Raw genomic sequence first — 18,692 nt, 5'->3', positions numbered from 1 at the left:
AGAGTGGATCTGACAAACCTGAAGAAGAGTGAGGGTTGAGGAGGAAGTGACGGAGGGGATGTGGAACGGGAAATGGGAGGCAGAACAGAAGCCAAGTTTGTGGAAACACCCATGACAGGAAGTAGAGACAGACAATGGGAAAGACACCGATCAGCCACAAGCCTGGGGAGAGAGCCCCACAGAACCGCTGACCTCCTCAACCTCATGAGCGCCAATGTCTGTCAGACACACAAACGAACCACCGGAACATCAACCCTCTGGAGTCAGCTGTGTTGGTGTCCAGGTGCCTGAGTCAGAACCCCTGGTGGTCCCTAGCTAGCGCACCCTTCCTCCCTGGTCAGGCTGCAAGGGTCCCTCTGGTACCTGCACAATAACTCAGAAGAGTTGTCTGGCCTCAGACTGCCAGAATTTGGGTCCTCACTCCCTTACTTTCTAGTTATCTACCTTCCTGTACCTCGATTTACTAATGCATAAAAGTCAGAAAGGAATAGTGACCTACTTATCTTGTGAGAATTAAATACAGCATAGAGCTTATGATAAACACCGTTCAGTATCCAGTAAGAACTCAATCGTGCTACTGATATCATTTCATTACATGGCATTTACTACCACAAACTGCCACTTATCTCTCATTTAAAAAAAAAAAAAAAATCAGGTCCCTTTCTGGTGGACCTAAGCCTTGGGGCCTCTTTGCTTCCTCCTATCAGCGATCTACAGGGCGGGTGCTCAACCGTTTAATGATAACGACCTCTACCTACCTCCAATATGTACTGCCAACTCTCTGAGCCCAGACAGAACCACTGCTCTGGGAAAGCAAAGCATCATAAATTAGTTAAAAAGTAAGGTCACAGCTGAGTATGGTGGCTCATGCCTGTAATCCCAGCGACTCAGAAGGGTAAGGCAGGAGGATCACAAATTCAAAGTCAACCTCAGCAACTGAGTGACACTGTGTCTCAAAATAAAAAATAAAACAGGGCTGGGGATGTGGCTCAGTGGTTAAATGCCCATAGGTTCAATTCCTGGTACCAAAAATAAATAAATAATAAGGTCACAATTGGTGGGAAGAGATGCAACAGAGCAAGTAAAGGGTCAACAGTATAATGAATAAGATGGTGGGTATAGGGGCATTCACTGTACAATTCTTTCAATTCAGCTATATATTTGAAAATCTTCATCATAAAATGTTAGCAAAAAAGTTTCATTTAAAAGTGTCAGTTTCATTGTGTACAATTATTATGCACTAATAAAAAAATTTAAAAATAAAGAAAATAGTAAGAGGGAAATTAAAAATAATGTCAGTTTCCATGGTGTCATTTTTAATATAATTTTTTCTGCAAAGATACCTCACAAGTCAACACGTAAGCAACCAGTTAAGTTAGACCGGGTCGCAGGTTAAGCTCAAAGAACAGAGACTTTGACTTGTATTTGATACACTTTTCTTTAGATAAATGACTAAGCAGTAATTTCCTTCCAGACATAATTGAACCTTCTGGGCAGTTAATGGAAGAATACTCTGCTGCAGAGAAAGGAAGGAGTGGGGGTTGTGTTTACAAACTCCCTTCAACATGGAGACTCAGACAGCAGTCACTACCCAGCTAAAGGTGACGACGGGGTAAATATCACTGGTCAGCACACCTCCTTTCTGCCTCTGCCAGGAGGCACCCCTAACTCCTCACATGCTACTTTCTGGCTATGAGATACCCAAGCAACCTGTCCTGAGTCATGTGACTCTTGTAGAGGAGTTGGAGCATTAAGTGTTACCATTCTGAAATTCTGGGGCGTCTTTGTTTTGTAGAGCAGAAGGGATGGAGTGCCTATCTACCAAGGAGGCTTCAACTCACCAAGAACTACAAAATGAATTTGAGCTGAACCTTCAGTCAGTTTGCACCCTCAAAGCCATCTGCTTTTCTACCTCAGTTTATACACACGTCCCTTCCAGAAACCAAAAAGTGCCCAAGGCAACTGGGGGTAGATGTGGTAGAGGGAGGGACACAGAACAAGGAAGCTCTCCATGCATTTACCTCTTCCGAATCCGCCTTAGGACCCTTCCTGAAAAGTTTCTTGCTTATTTTGTCTGTTAAATTGTCACTCCCACCTGGTGCGTACTGAGCTACTAATGCAGTTTGCTGGTTGCCAAGTGCAGACTGCTCAAAAGTGATATTAGGGTCCAAAAAGGTGCGAGGAAGCAACAGAACTCGCATTGTTCCCGAAGAACAGGGTCCACCCAGTATCACCAGGCAGGAGGTGCCCTGAGTCAGACTGGCTTTCATCCCAGTTCCGGCACTTAGGCGACAGGTGGGCCCCTGCACTGCCACCAGTAGCATATGTCGGAGCGGCATTGACCATCTGCCCAGTTAATCCCAAGACAAGCAGATTTGCTCCCACCGCTGCCCAGGAAGAAGGCCAGACAGGCCCCTTGAAGCTCCATTCTCTGAAACCGCGAGCCTCCAGTGATCTGCTACTCAAATCACGTCAATCCAAAGGCTGGAGTGGGGGCGTCATCTTAATCTGCCCCTGCGCTGGCACCTGGGCATTCCCCGACCGGGTTTGGGGCGGCGCCCTCCAGGTGTGCAGGAAAGAGCATAGGTACAGTCCCTCCCTCCCCTTCAAGAGTCCAGGCAAACGCAGCCGCTGCAGGGGCGCCGCGGTCCCAACTTTTCCGGAGAGGCCGGGACTCGAGTGCCCACGACCCTGCGCCGCTGCGGAGGGTGCGCGGCGCCGCGCTTACCTGGGTCGGCACTCGGCCGGGCGGGGTCACCGTGGATGCTCCGCAGCTGGGTTAGCGGGCCGGTCCTGCCCCGGCCGCAGGCGAGAGGACGGGCCGGAAGCGGCGGCCAGGCCCGCGCCCATTGGCCAATCTCTCCATGACGCAGCGGCCTAGGAGCGTGCTATTGGCTGCTGCGCGGCGCCTCCAGTCGGCTTAGGGGTCGGAGGGTCGCGCGCCCGCTCACTTCCGGGGTCGCGCCGGGTCGGGCTGGGTCCAGTTTGTGGAGCTCCAGGTTGCGAAACCCGGTGCAGGCCGGCCGTCGCCTCCCAGGACCCTGCGCAGAAGTGGAGCAGGCTGTGTGGACGCGGGGCCCGCAGGCGAGGAGAGGGGGCGGGCCGGGAGGGAGTCTGGGTGCACCCGCCGCTGGGACCAGAGGAGCGCCGGCGTGTGGGCGCCGCGCCCGCGGAATGAAGAGGAAGCTGGCAACCGGTGTCTCCGTGGGTTCCATCGAGCAGAAATGTAACCCTCGAGCACACAGACTTAAAGTTTTACACTTCACGAGAGGAATCCTGGAAACGTGACCGTGCGACTACATGTAGCGTGCCCTGGTGTCAATATTAGGTCACTGTGTTGCACCAACTGTTTCCAGGGACAATCTAATTAAAGCTAACATAATTAATAATATTAACACGTGTTTTCCTCTCCATAACCCAAAGAGGCAGGTATGGATGTTATTCCCATTTTTAAGAAGAGGACACAAACTCAGAGAATGACCGACTCGCACTGTAAGTGTTGGACCGTGGGTGTTTGAATCCGCTGCTGGACTGGGAGAAAAACTAGGGGATGTCTGGCGAAAAGCCATGCACGGCCTGACACAGTGGCTAAAACAGTGCCACCTGAAACTAGTTTCCTCGGTACTAGAGTTGGCACCTGAAATGCCCCTCAAAGGTCCTTGTGTTAAAGCCTTGGTCTCCAGCTTGAGGCTGTTGGGAGGTGGAAACTTTTAAGAGGTGGGGCCTGGTGAGAGGTCATCAGATAATTGACAGTTTGCTCTGAAAGCGGGTAATAGAACCTCAGCCCTGTCCTCTTCCTTTCTTTCACTTACCATCTTGCTTGCCATAATGTACTGCCTTACCACAGGCCCAAAAGCAACAGGACCAGTAACCTGAACCTCCCAAAGTGTGAGCCAAAACAAAACTTTTTTCCTTTTTTTTTTTTTAATATATTTTTAGTTGTCAGTGGACCTTTATCATTTATATGTGTGCTGAGAATTGAACCCAGTGCCTCACCCATGCTAGGCAAGCGCTCTACCACTGAGCCACAACCCCAGCTCCCCTTTTCTCTTTATAAATTAATTTTCTTAGGTATTTGTTGCAGTAATGGAAAGCTGATGAACATTTTCATTTCCTGTCTGCATTCCTTTCTTTTTTAACTTTTTTAAAGTTGTAGATGGACACAATACCTTTTTTTTTTTCATTTAGTTATTATTATGCAGTACTGAGGATCAAACCCAATGCTTCACATGTGCTAGGCAAGTTCTCTACCACTGAGCCACAACCCCAGCCCCTCCTGTCTGCATTCTTTCTGAGAATGCAGGTAGACTTTTTCCCTAGCAGTCATGACTGGGAAGCCCCAGATAGGTCAACACCAGTGGAAGAAAAAGAATAACCCTCCTCTTAACCCTGGATGGCTTTGTGGAGCGCTGCATCTAACGTTGACCCTTTCTTACACCTAAGGGATTAGTATTTGTGGACTTAGTCTGGAAATGTGGGTAGAGTCCTCTACCTCGCCTCCCTCGCAAAGTGTGAGGGCTCAGAGAGGCAAAGGGCATGGTTCCTCAGAGAAAACTTGGGGTACTATTAGCAGAAAGAGAATGAGTGACCACTAGACTGCAGAAATACCGTGTAGAGGTAGAGAGACCTGGATTCTGCTGTCTGTGCACTTACGTAGCCACTTTTCTTCTTTGGTCTCAGTTTCCTCAGTAAAAGAAGCATTGATTAGTGGCTCTTGATGACTCCTTGCAGTGCTCATGTACTGGGCCAGTTCCATAGCAGTCTCCTTGAATTTAGGGTCTGATGAAGCAGACCTGGAACGCCTGTCCCCTCTACTCCCAGTTTTTTCAGTTTATGCAGATCTAGCCCCTTTTGATGGTCGGGAGGTCTGTGTTTTTCTGCCCTCACCCACAAAGAATAATCCTCATTCCTATTTTTGCTTTATTATATTTCATCTCTTTCATTTCTTGTTTCCTCTCTGTCTTCACCTTGCCACTTCTTTCCAGGCCAGACCCAGTGGGTTCCAATCCCAGCTCTGTCACAGTGTGAGTTGCTCAGGCTCTGAGCCTGAGTCCTGGCCTGTAAGTTAACACTGTTGCCTGCTTCTTTGGGTTGTGGGGAGGATGAAGTGAGAAGGGATGTGGCATCCAGCATATTATTATTATATCCTCTGCATATTTTGATTTAGGGTACTTGGCCATTTGCATCATTGCTCATTGTTTAATGAGAGTTCCAGAAACACTTGAGAAGTAGTACAGGGTTCATTATCCTTCCACAGGACAGACAGAGGACTGGGTTCTGGATGACAGACTTACTACATCTGTATGTGGTGTTGGAGACAGGGAGGGAGGACTGCTACCCTGCTGCATGGTTGCCCATCAGCTCAGGATCTTGCCCACTAGCCTGGCCTTCCTTGGTAGCCTCTTGTCTGCCATTCCCCTGAGCTTTGAGGCTCCAGCTTCAGCAGAACTTGCTACTACTGACCCTGCCCGGCTCTGTCAGTGTAGGCTTCCTACACACAGCCCCCACTGTCTCAGATGTCCTATGCACCCTTGTCCACTCTCATTCAGCCTTCAAGTCTCAGAGCAAAGGTCAACTCTTCCCCGAGGGAAAGTAGGCCTGCATTTTGATGCCCTCATGATTTTGTACATTCTCCATTCTGACCCTTCATATGTTGTATTATAATTGTTTGTTTTCTCTCCTTTTTCCTTGACTATGCTATGAGATTTTTGAGGGAGGGATGTTTTCATATGTATTGGAATTTCTAGGACTTAATGATTGACTAACTCATAATAGGTACTGGATTTATACCAAAGGAATGAATACAGTGCCCCCTGACCTGCAGAAAAACCAACCAGCAGGTCATGCAGTGAAAAATGTTGGAAGAACCTTAGAGAAAGGGCAGAGATTAGCAGAACTGGCCAGTCCATGGCTCCCTGTCTCCATGTTCTCTCCCACCTCCACCAGCAATGTGTGTGGCAATTAGCTGCAGGTGGAAGTGGGTAGGTCTTTCGCTTTCTGATGGCCCATTTGTTCACCATGATTAGATTCTTTTCTTCTGTGAAAGCTTACTTTCTCGGAGTACACTGTTAATCACAAGTGGTTCCCAGTAGTGTTTTTACTTAAATTTTGCTTACAGTCATGCCTCCTTTGTAAAGCTAGTCACATGTCTGGCAGTGAGCCTGGTCCTCCTGAGTGGACCCTGGCCAACCCTGCTTCTTGGCTTTGTCTGCCTCTTCTCCCCACTTGGACCTGGAGTGGCCAGCTCCTTCCTTTACACTCTGCTAATTAAATCAAGTACAACATTTATTTTTTTCCTTGTGATGATTAACATGCTAAGTGAAACTGCTAAATTGTTCTCCACCCTCCCCAATCCCTGGCAGGGGAAACCATCTGCAAGGAAGTGAAACCTGAAATTCATGTCCATGTCCAGATTCTCATATCAAAACACAAGCAGCAGTGCCCTGCAGTGAAGTGATGTTTTATTTCTAAAAACCTAAACAATAACCGCCCCAAGATAGAACCCTAAGACCTCTAAAACTTAAAACAGATAAACAATGAACCAAACCTAGAAGTCAATGATAAGTCCCTTAGGCCTGAGGAAAACTCCGGACTGTGCCAGATCAGATCGTCAAATCGTGCAAGCATGGCTGAATCAAACCTTCCTTTGACAGACATGTCCAGATTCTTCCTGGGAGTTATGTTCCTCATTAGCAGTGTTGTTTCTTCACACTGGCCAGAGATATTTTCATCTGGGGTTAAAAAAGTCCAGTGGGGAGAGAGCAGTGTACAAGAGGGCAGGAGAGTCCACATACAACCGTGGGGTTTGAGTTCTGTGCATAAAGTTCTTTAATTAAGGTCCATGGTAAAGTACAAGGGTCAGGAATAGAAGGAAAGCCGGTTTCACTTACTTTCCAAGAAGCTAAATAAAACTTGCACTCCTACCCTAATTTGAGATCCCAACTCTTTATGTGCTGGCAGGCACATGCACCTCTGTATTTAGGAGGGGCTGGTGCTTGCTCTATGCATGACTACCATATGACTGCCACTTGTTGGTAACAGTTTGAGGAGTGTCTAATGATGGTAAAATCACAGGTTGTCAGAAACCCAAGTAATCTATGTTATGCCTGTATGTGAAAGGAGCATGCCCGGGGCTGGGGTGTGGTGAATGGTAGAGCACTTGTCTAGCACAGTGGGGCCCTGGGTTTGATTCCCCAGCACTGCAAAAATAAATAAAAGGAACATACCTGTGTATTTTGATTCCAGAAATACAATTGTCACATCAGTTATTGAAACTAAAGGGTTTTTTGTTGTATTTGTGTTCTGTGATCATTTATATAAATGAGGATTTTTTAAAATATTTTTTTAGTTGTAGATGGACACAGTACCTTTATTTTATTTTTATATGGTGCTGAGGATTGAACCCAGTGCCTTACACATGCTGGCAGGCACTCTACCACTGAGCTACCACCTCAACCCACAAATGAGTTTTAGGATCATTACTCCAGGTGAATTTTTTTCTATCCTGAGCCCATCAGCTCTCTTTCCAATACGGAAATGGAACTTTGCCAACTGTTGCTGCAGGCAGGATTTGCCCTCCACAGGGCCTGAAGAGGCACTTCCTGGTCTCTGCTCTGCTGAGACTCGCACAGCCATCCTGGGCAGGCAGGGCACTGAGGATCCATGTCACCAGCCAGCAGGTGGGAACTTCTGTAGTATTTGGTTATGCTTCTCTAAACCTTCAAAAACCAGTCATGTACAGTGATCAGAATTAAGCAAAGAAATGCTACATTTTTTCAAAAAGAAAAGCTTAAGGAAATTTTACAGACACTTTTGAGAGTAAAAAGGGATACTAACCGGATGAGGTGGTAGGCTCAGAGGCCTAAGCCTAAACACATGGCCCCTCTAGGATGGATCTACATGAGAAGGACAGAACACCTTGTAAGAGATAATAAAGGAAGTATTCTACACGGTCATGACCTGCAATCCCAGCTACCCAGGAGGCTGTAGCAGGAGGTCCTCAAGTTAGCGAGGCACTGTCTCAAAATAAAAATAAAAAGATCTGGGAGTGTAGCTCAGTGGTAGAGCACTTGCCCAGCATGTACAAAGCCCTGGGTTCAATCTCCAGTACCAAAAAAGAAAGGAAAATATCCTAAAGATCTTGAAATAAGGAAGGATTTAAGGAAAAAAAAAAAAAGTAAAAAAGACACAAAAGGAACTAACCTCAAAGAAAAAAAATCCATTCAACTATAAAATCAAGAACTTTTCTTTATGAAGACACCATTAAGAGGGGGGAAAGGTGAGCCACAGAGTGAGAGAAGGTATTTGCAACACCCAACCAACAAAGGGCTAGGATCCAGAAATAGGAAGAACTGCAGTCAGTAGGAGAAAGACCCACAGGCAAGTAGAGAGAGAAACAGGCACCTGAAAAACAGAAGAAACAAACAGCCAATAAACACGGAAAACTGCTCCTCCTCAGTAGTAAGCAGGGTAATGTTGTCCCTGGGGAAATCGGTGACATCACCAAGAAAGCTGGAGATGGGCGCTCCCTGAGGCCTAGACCACAGACACAGCGGAGAACATGCAGGGAGTGCTTAGCAGCGCTGTTCCTAACAGCCCCCATGTACATCCCCAGGGGGTTGATGGGTAATGGTGATGGAGTCCTACAGTGGAATGTTGTTGGTAACACTAAATGAATAGGGTACAACTAGATGTGACAACATGGATGAGTCTTAACGTGTGCTAAGCGAAGAAACAGACCCCAAAGAGTCTTTGTGATCCCAAAGAACTTCATTATGTTTGACGATGTGTGCTTGATGATAAAAATGAGAAGGCAGCGTGGTGGCCCACTCCTGTAACTTGTTCCCATCGACTTGGGAAGCTGAGGCAGGAGGACCTAAATTCAAGGCCAGCTTCAGCAATTTAGCAAGACCCTGAGCAAATAAACACTAAAACCTGGGGATGTAGCTCAGTTGTAAGGTACCCCTGGATTCCATCCCCAGTACAAAAGGAAAAAAAAATAAGGATTAAGGCAAGGAAGTGATTACCATAATGTTACCATGGCAATTAGGATGTGAATGCCTTTGGGGCACCAAGGGGACATTTAGGCATGGGGGTGTTCCAGTTCTTGTCATGGGTGATGATTACTTAAGTTTAACTTTATAATGATTGATTCACAACATTCCTATCTCTTCCATTTTATTTTGTATTATATTTTACAACTAAGAAAGTTTTTCTTTTTTTCCCCTAAAAAGGACAAGATAGAAGCAGCTACCTTGATTTTACGTGAATGGGATGACTAATCCAGTACCACACCTGATTTCTTAAAATGCCACATCTTGACCAACCCAGAGAACTGACAAGATGATGTGCCCTGGAGGGTCCTGTGGTGACACCATCAAGAATGAATAGAAGCCCCAGAAAGTTATTTCTAGAAAAGTGAGAGTGAAAAAAAATTATCTAAAAATAGTATTTCATACATAATGTAATTCAAAATATTTATATAAAACCAAATTATTAGTTATAAGAAGACATCCATTTCATTCTCAGAAAGTTGAGCCAGGGGGCTGGGGCTGTAGCTCACGGGTAGAGCGCTTGCCTAGCATGTTCAGGGCTCTGGGTTCAATCCTCAGCACCTCAACAAAACGTTTAGCCAATGTTACCAAATCTTTCGAAGGAGCTTCGCATGGAGAAAGAGGAGCTCACCCCATATGTAGGCAGACTCAGTAACTGTTATTAGCCCCAGTTGACTTTACCTACAGAGGGAGAAGGTAGTTTGCCCAGGTTCACACGGCTAGTCAGAGCTCATAGGTTGCCAACCAAAGCTGAAAGGGAATCTGTGGTACCGGATGTCGTGGGACTTGTGGAATCCACAGAAGGTCGAAAAGCCAGGTCAGGACACAGGAGCCAAGGGCAGCCGAGAGGGAAAACCACAGCTCCAGGCTTGCAGGGCAGCAGCCGGATCATGACGTGGCACTGGGGCCATTGGCATGGCCCCATTGCCACTGTCTCCACTCACTTCTGGATCCTGGATGCAGGGTGCTGCTGCCACCAGTGGAATGAGTTCCTAACTACCCTTTTCGTCATTGACTGCAGGTCTGAAGTCATAGACTTGAGAATCAGTTGGCCAACACCCAGGGCTCCTCTGTCCTTATCTTGGGGGTTGGGAGTTTGAGAGAGCAAGGCTTGTCTTTAACAACACCTGCTTCTCTACAGTTTGATACAGAACACTCTGAACTCCCCCACACCAGCCAATTATCTGTCACCGCAGGATGTCCTGCCATTCACTTTATTTCCAATACCATCTACCTGAAGTCAGCGTCAAATCCCACAAAGTAAAGGCCCAGTCCCACAAGGCTGCCCCACTTCAGATGCCATTCGCATGCCTGGGCCTCCCATATTTATGGCCAAATGACTGTAAGTCAGCAGTCCCCATGACCCTGGCCTCAGATTCACTGTTTGCTGGAATGACTCAGAGAAGTCAGGGAAATGCTTATTTTTACTAATCAGTCCAAACTCAGAAATGGTAAAAGCAAAGGGTTTAATTTGGGGAGGTCTTAGGAATTGCAATTTGGGAGACACAAGTTCAGACAACTCTGAATCAGTGAACAAGGCAGGAAGCAGGGAGCTCATGTTGAGAAGGAACTGGGATCGTAACTGTTAGCCAAAAAGAAAAGAATTTTGAAGCAGAATGGAATGTCCATAAAACAAAAGTTGAATAACGTGTGTGTGTGTGTGTGTGTGTGTGTGTGTGTGTTTTTGGCTGGGAATGGAACCCAGGGCCTTGTGCGTGCTGAACAAGCACTCTACTACTGAGCTATACCCCCAGGCCCCTGATAACAACTTGATGTGCATCTTGAATCTCAGGACACAATGCCATTGGTCTTTCCAGTCATCCTAGATGCCTATGGTCAAAGGGTGAAGGTGACCAAAGGTCACATTCCTTGGCAGTAGTCAAACCATGGATAAGTCCTCCTTTGATGGCCTCCCCACTCTTTCTTGAAAAGCTCTTTCAGTGATTTCATCATAGTTTTCCTTTAATTTTTGCATGCTCCCCCCACTCCACTTTGATCATGATCTTTTCAAAGAAAACCATCAAGATCAATCTTTGGATTGTGTGTTGATTTTCATAGGTCTTGTCCCTTGGAACTAGAAAGGCTCATTCCCAGAAAGTCATCCAGGGAGGGAGGAAGCAAAGAGGTGACTGTGGATGGAGAACTTGAGGCCACATAAGAGTAAGAAAGAGAGGCTAGATTTGGCTCAGTGGATAAGTGTCCCCTGGGTTCAATCCCTGGTGCCCCCCCCACTCCCCCCCCCAAAAAAAAAAGACTGACAATGAGACATTCAGAAGCAGGGCTAGGCAATACCTTGATATTCTTCATCAGAGGTGACCCAGTAAGAGTGAGTGGTTACACCCAGTCCATCTTGGAATCAGCGTTTTGGCAGGGGAAATGGTTACACAATGTGTGGGATCATATAGAAAATATATAAAGAAAAGAGCAAGTATTGTCAGCATTAGGTAAGTTGTAAAAATAATTTAAAGCCCAGTTCCCAAATTCTGGGAGAGCTGACTATATCCAGTGCCATCTGCTTTATTTTTCCAGGACTGGTGTGAGTTGTTTTCTGGGTGACCAGTGATTTTAATTTGAGGTCTCCAGGGATGTCAGTAGACTATTTAGGTAGAGTAACTTACCTTTAAGTGAGAAACACAAAACTGAGCCAATGTCTTTAAGTTTAGCAGCTTAAAGTGAGTTAATAATAGCCTTTTAATGAGATTGGAAAGTGCTCTTATGAAGATGGGGTTTCTAGCACAATAATTGCCAGGTTGAAGATTGTTTGCTAGTGTGACAAGATTGTTCTATAAGTTGTGAACTTATTTTAAGGGCTTTTGTTCATTCTTTTTTTTTATTAATAAAGAATTTTACCTTTTTTTAAAACTTTATTTTATTTAGTTTTGTGTGTGGAGCTGAGAATCAAACCCAGGGCCTCATGCATGCTAGGCAAGCACTCCACCACTGAGCCACAATACCAGCTTGGCTTTTGCAAATTCTTGACATTAAGTAAGGAGAGTTCTTTTTGGATAGGAGGTTTATGGAGTCCTTGATCTGGTCTCAGAGATCTGCTGAGGGCTGGGGAGATAGCTCAGTTGGTAGAGTGCTTGCCTTGCAAGCACAAGGCCCTGGGTTCAATCCCCAGCACCGCAAAAAAAAAAAAAAAAAAAAAAAAAAAAAAACATGTCTAGAGATCTGCTGCTGATGATTTTCAACAGTGACAATTCACCTTTACCTGAAGCAGTAGGTCTAAGGTTCAGTTGCACCAGGGGCAGAGCCTTACTCCAAGACAAAGGTTTCCAGTAGTTTAGCTAATTGAGTTTTTAGGATTTCATCAGTATCTTCCATCGATCCTGAGGATGAAGCTGGCAGGCACAATGGAAACGTTGGAATATGGGCCAGATTTTGCAAACTGAACACTTACTTGTCTAACAAAATAGATGATCTGTCATTATGCAGCTCAGAGGTACTCCCCACAAAATGATAATCTTTTTTTTTTTTTTTAATTTTTAAGGTACCAGAGATTGGACTCAGGGGCACTCAACCACTGAGCCACATCCCCAGCCCTATTTTGTTATTTCATTTAGAGACAGGTTCTCACTGAGTTGCTTAGTGCCTCGCCATTGCTTAGGCTGGCTTTGAACTCCCGATCCTCCTACCTCAGGAGCTGCTGGGATTGCTGGTGTGTGCCACTGCGCCCAACGATAATCTTTTAAAAGTAGCATTTTACTGCCTGCCATGGCTATGGTCCTGTGCAGGGGGAAGGCTTCCACTAGGGAGGAGACATACAAGTCAATAATGATACATATTAATAACAGTCATTCAAATACAACTAAAAGAAGGTTAAGCCACCACGCCAGGCGAGACCTTAATTCTTTTAAGACTTGTTTTTCTAAGCCAGTTACAGTGGCACATGCCTGTAATCCCAGTAGCTCAGGAGGCTGAGGCAGGAAGATCAAGAGTTCAAAGCCAGCCTCAGCAACTTAGCGAGGCCTGAAGCAACTCAGACCCTGTCTCTAAATAAAATACAAAAAAAAAAAAAAAAAAAAACCTGAGGATGCGGATCAGTGGTTGAGTGCCTCTGGGTCCAATCCCCAGTACCAACAAAGAAAGAAAGAAAGAAAAGAAAAGAAAGAAAATCTCTTCCCAACAGATGTATAGGTATAGAAGGAACTATTAGGAATTGGTAAAATTCCTACCTAGGTCCCAGGTGAAACAGAATGGGTTGGGATTAATGGCTGGTTTGAGAGCCCTGCCATGGAGTTCTTGACTCCAATGAAGAGGAATTGAGAAGCTGATAGGGGTGAGGACAGAAAAGGTAGCTCTTGTGTCAACCAGGGCTTTAATAACCTCGTTTCTGTTTATCAAATCTGTAGCCCTAGAAAGATTGCTGTAAACATCGGGAAAATGTGATTTCTCAGCGCAAGCCTACCGAGGGCTGCTGTTAAGGATGTGGAGTTTATTAAAGCCCTGCTGTTGTTGCCAACGTACATGCAATACTTTTTATAGTTGTTTAAAAATGACCAGGATTTTTAGTTTTTTGTTTGTTTGGGGGGAGTAACTCATGTCTTTGGGAGAACTGAAGGAGTTTGAGGAATTTGGTTTAGTGGTAATAGTTTAATGTGAAAGCTCATAAACTGAGCAACCCGAATTCAAGTGCCCATAACTAGTTTTGTCTTTATGAAGCTGGGAATCGAACCCAGGCCAGTACCCTGTCCGTGAATTACAGTCCCAGCCCTTCTGTGGTTTTCTTGAGCTAGAGTTTTGAACACTGTTCAGCAAGAAAAGTCTAGGTCTTTTTTTTTTTTTTTTTTTTTTTTTTTTTTTTTTTTTTTTTAATTTCAATGCTGGAGATGGAACCCAGGGCCTTGCGCATACTAGGTAAGCTATGTCCCCGGTTAATGGAACCTCTTTAAACATTCAGGACAGGGAGTATCGTTTATCTGAAGTACTTGTCATCCTGAAGATTGTCTCAACAACAGAAGTAAAAGAGCATATTTTGTGTCAGGTGTTTAATGCCAGATTTTTTAAAAATTTTCTCAAAACAAGCATAATAATCATAAATAAATTCGTCTGGCTGCTGAATGTACTGCTGGCTAATACACCAGTCCATGCATTTGGGAAATAGAATTGGCATTTGTTTATGAAGTGGTGCTAATTTTTGAGTTTTTGCCTGGCCTCTTTCACCCACTTTAGAGAAATCCCCAATGGGGTCATCTAAATTTGCCACTGCAATCTATTCCTTAGCCAAAACATCTTCCACAGATAGGTGGATCAACTTAATTGTTATAAATGTGAAAGGCCAAGATCAAATTGTCAGAAAAATTCAATTGAGTCTTCCTTAACATTGGGAACATCTTCAGCAATAGTATGTAATTCAGCCTTTGTCCATAAGTAACAGTTTTATTATTATCTTTATTAGTCTTACTTTTAAAAGGGGCCATTAAAATAGGTGGGGTATCAGAGCTAGATTTTTGAGGGGGCTCAACTTCAGTATAGAAAGGAGGCTCAGTGAGAGGGAGAAAGGGAGCGTGGGAGGAAGGAAAGTGAAGTGATGGGGGAGGGGCGTTGAAGGGAACTAGAGGGAGTAAAAGAAGCTGGAGAAAGCACATGCTCAGAAGCCCCAGAGCTGGTGCCTGTAATCATAGCGGCTAAAGTTGGAGGATCACAAGTTCAAAGCCAGCCTCAGCAACTTAGTGAAGCTTTATGCAACTTAGTGAGACCCTGTCTCAAAATAAAAAAATTAGAAAGAACTGGGGAAGCTGGGTGTGGTGGCACACCACCTGTAATCCCAGCTGCTCAGGAGGCTGAGGCAGGAGGATCTGGAGTTCAAAGCCAGTGTCAGCAAAAGCAAGGCACTAAGCAACTCAGTGAGAACCTGTCTGTAGGTAAAATACAAGATAGGGCTGGGGATGTGACTCTGTGGTTGAGTGTCCCTGAGTTCAATCCCTGGTACCCCCCTCACCCCCCCCCAAAAAAAGGACTGGGGATATAACTCAGTGGTAAAGCATCTTTGGGTTCAATCCCCAGTACCAAAAAAGAAAGAAAGAAAGAAACCCCAAAGTATTTTTTTGAGATAACTGCAAATTTGTGTAACACAAGCAATAGTGGTTCATCATTAAGCTTAGTGACCCCAGAATACTAGTTGTGTTTTACATTTAATTTGTTTAGCTTTTGTAACCTTTTTTCTAACTGAACACAAATAAATAAACCAATTTTGAAATATCAAAAAAGCACCAAATTCTACACTCCATCAGACAGGTGCAGGTGCCAACTTCCTCAACAAGACACCTCAAGCTTAAGAAATAAAACCAAGAATCAATAAGTGGGATGCCATCAAGAATCATTAAAAAACTTCTGCACAGCAAAGAAAATGATTAAGAGAGTGAAGGGAGAGACTACAGAATGGGAGAAGATCTTGGCTAGCTGCTCCTCTGACAGAGGATTAATATCCAGAATATATAAAAAACTAAAAAACTCAGTGCAGAAAAACAAATAGCTTGCTCGGGAGGCTGAGGTAGGAGGATCTCACGTTCAAAGCCAACCTCAGCAGCGAGGTGCTAAGCAACTCATGGAGACCCTGTCTCTAGGTAAAATATAAGAAAGGGCTGGGGATGTGGGTCAATGGTTAAGCACCCCTGGATTCAAACCCCAGAACCAACAACAACAACAAAACCCAAATAGCCCAATCAATAAATGGACAAAAGAACTAAACAGAAACTTCTCAAAAGAAGAAACACAAATAACCAAGAAATATACCAAAAACAAAAAATGTTCAGATCTTCTAGCAATTAGGGAAATGCAAATCAAAACTACAGGAAGATTACATCTCAATTCCAGTTAGAATGGCAGTTATCAAGAACACACATAATCATGAAGGCTGATGAGCATGTGGGGGAAAGTACACTTTTCCATTGTTGGTGCGACTACAGATTAGTACAACCACTGTCAAAAGCACCCTGTGACCCAGCTGTCCACACCTCAGTATTCACCCCAAATATCTCAACTTAGCGTGTTGCAGTGATTCAGCCACCTTAATGTTTATAGCAGCACAATCCACAATAGCCAAATTATGGAATCAGCCCAGATGCCTGTAAGTAGGTGAATGGATTAAGAAAATATGATATAACTGGGCATGGTGGCTCAGGAGCCTGAGGCAGGAGGATCACAAGTTCAAAGTCAGCCTCAGCAACTTAGCAAGACCCTGTCACTAAGTTAAAAAAAAAAAAAATATATATATATATATATGTATATATTTTTTTTTTTTTAAAGAGGTGGGGATATGGCTCAGTGGTTAAGTGCCCCTGGGTTCAGTCCCTGGTGCAAAAAAAAAAAAAAAAAAAAAAAAAAAAATATATATATATATATATATATACACACACACACACACACACGATGGAGTTTTGTGTGTGTGTGTTTAGTGGGAGAAGTCTGTATTCTGGATTGGTAGGGAGATTAGATGAAATCAAAATTCTGAGGACCATGGTCTAGTATGTCCAGTAAAATGATGATACTATTATACAAGTCTCCTAAAAACAATGGAAGAAAGTTAGCTGGCCAGAGGAGAAAGGCAAAGGCCTTTCCCTTACATATCCCATACCCTCCACTCTCCAGGATTGCCTAGTTAACAGCCAGGGTTTGTTCCCCTTGGGTGGCTGCCAGACGGAGCTGACAGTCTGATGCTGATGTATAGGCTGTAGACACGAGGTGCTAATAAAAGAAACCACGTTAAGATTCAAAGGGAAGAGGGACCACATGCATCTTTGCATAAAATGTCAGTATCAACCCAGAGTAAAGGGTCTCAAACATGGTATTAGAGATGTATCCAAAGTAATGTGTTTCTCATTAGTGGCTTAAATACTGAAGTTCATAAACCTTTTGCTTTTAAGAAAGAATAAATGACTGTAGCTAACAAGGTTAGCCCCCGAACAGTCTGTCTCCAATACAGGTTTGCTTTCTTGAGGGAGAGAAAAAGGTGGAGTTTCCACTATCGGCACAGGAGCATCTTTTGTCATGTGTCATGGCTAAAACGGTGAATACAAGAAAAAAAAAAAAAAGCAAGACCTGGGTAAAATGGAGCCTCTGCAGAGCACCAGGCATGAGACTAGATGTGTGAAGGTGTGACAGTGTCCTGAATCTAGGGGAAAAAGGGATCAGCACGTTATGCACAGTGGACCAAGCAAGAGGCGTGCAGGGAGGCGTGCGGGGAGCAGGGCTGGCCCCGCATGCTCCCCTGTAGGTGGCAGGGCTCGTCCTGGGTGTCGCACAGAGAAGGCAGCAGGGCAGTTACACCGGGCAGATGCCAGTTCTCGTGGGGAGAGCTTTTATAGTTGGGGGTGGATCTGAGCCCCCGTCCCCTCAGTTACTCCTGGGAAACCCATTCCAAGGCCACACAGAAACTGTCCTTGTCATCGAGGCAATGCCAGCCAATGGGTCCAATTTCACAGTCGGCGCAGACCAGAAATTTGATGTCACCCACGCCCTTGGGGAAGCCCACGTCCTCAAAGATGAGCACGTCATCAACCAACCCTGCTCCTGGAGGAGGGCGCCTTCGGGATTGCTGCCATCGGCCAGAGCTGGCTTCTTCCTCCTGGAGGGAAGGAAAACTGCCCACGGGAGAAGAGGGCGGCCCCTGGCTGCAGCACGCGAGAGCCACCAGGCTGGCGCAGCCCCGCCTTCCGCTTTCTAGTTGACTCCATCGCTGCTACCGCCACAGCCTCCCCAGGCACGACCGCCCTCTGCTCTCTGGCTCACGACTCCACAGAATGGAGTTCTACTCAGCCATAAAGAAGAATGAAACAATGGCACTTGCCAGTAAATAAAGAGATGGAAATGGAGAAAAACATGCTAAATGAAATAAACCAGATTCAGAAAAGCAGGGGTCAAATGTTGTCTTCTCATCTGTGGGAGACAGAGCAAAACAAAGGAAAGAAGATGGTTGGGGAGGGGTTGGGTATCATAAAGATACAGGGAGGATCAGTGGGGTAGAAGAAGGGGAACCGGAGGGAAGGAGGGAAAGGGGAAGATACATGGAATGACTCTAAGAAGTCAAGTAATATTCATATGTAAAGGAACCACAGGGGACTTCACCTTTATGTATGTGTGCATATGTAGAAAAAATGAAGTTTATCAACTCAAAATGGATCAAGGACCTAGGTATTAGATCTGAGACACTTCACCAAATAAAAGAAAAAGTAGGCCCAATTTTTCATCATGTTGGCTTAGGACCAGACTTCCTTAACAAGACCCCCAGAGTGCAAGAAATAAAAGCGAGAATCAATAAATGGGATGGATTCAAACTAAAAAGCTTTACACTAAAAATACAAAGAACCCAATCAATAAATGGGCTAAGGAACTGGGCAGATACTTCACAGAAGAAGATATACAGGTGATCAACAAATATATGAAAAAGTGCTCATCATCTCTAGTAATTAGAGAAATGCAAATTAAAACCATCCTAAGATTTCATCTCACTCCAATTAGAATGACTGTTATCAAGAACACAAGCAATAATAAGTGTTGGAGCAGATGCGTACATTGTACATCGCTGGTGGAGTTGCAAATTGGTGCAGCCACTCTGGAAAGCAGTATGGAGATTCCTCAGAAAACTTGGAATGGACCCACCATTTGACCCAGCTATTCCACTCCTCGGTTTATACCCTA

The 18,692-nt window shown here is 44.9% G+C and overlaps 2 protein-coding genes across 4 annotated transcripts in view; both read right to left on the bottom strand.

The window, feature by feature from the left end:
- Positions 1 to 2,871, bottom strand: part of Tecpr1 (tectonin beta-propeller repeat containing 1) — a 29,169-nt gene extending 26,298 nt beyond the window's left edge. Inside the window, exon 1 of one of the 3 annotated variants that reach the window (XM_047533297.1) lies at positions 2,729 to 2,871. The gene's annotated coding sequence lies outside the window, so the exon portion shown is untranslated. Of the gene's footprint in view, positions 1 to 758; positions 782 to 2,728 lie in introns of those variants that run through there. The other 2 variants (XM_047533299.1, XM_047533298.1) reach the window with 2 other exon arrangements.
- A 14,520-nt stretch (positions 2,872 to 17,391) lies between these two features.
- Positions 17,392 to 17,728, bottom strand: LOC124970654 (guanine nucleotide exchange factor MSS4-like). The gene is made up of 2 exons (XM_047534155.1): positions 17,644 to 17,728; positions 17,392 to 17,558 (listed from the first exon to the last, which is right to left on the bottom strand). The coding sequence occupies exons 1-2, from the start codon at positions 17,726 to 17,728 to the stop codon at positions 17,392 to 17,394; spliced, it is 252 nt and encodes an 83-aa protein (XP_047390111.1).
- Between the last annotated feature and the right edge of the window lie 964 nt (positions 17,729 to 18,692).

This window comes from Sciurus carolinensis, chromosome 18 (genome assembly GCF_902686445.1).
Source record: "Sciurus carolinensis chromosome 18, mSciCar1.2, whole genome shotgun sequence".
Classification (NCBI taxonomy): Eukaryota; Metazoa; Chordata; class Mammalia; order Rodentia; family Sciuridae; genus Sciurus; species Sciurus carolinensis.
The sequence above is the reverse complement of the archived record's forward strand: the minus strand, read 5'-3'. Positions and strand labels throughout refer to the sequence as shown.

Bases quoted from the DNA above. Each gene is read 5' to 3' on its own strand.
- LOC124970654 (XM_047534155.1), bottom strand. From the start codon at position 17,728: ATGGAGTCAACTAGAAAGCGGAAGGCGGGGCTGCGCCAGCCTGGTGGC. The intron at 17,559-17,643 runs GTGGGCAGTTTT...CTCCAGGAGCAG, and splicing joins AGGGGCCGCCCTCTTCTCCC to GGTTGGTTGATGACGTGCTC.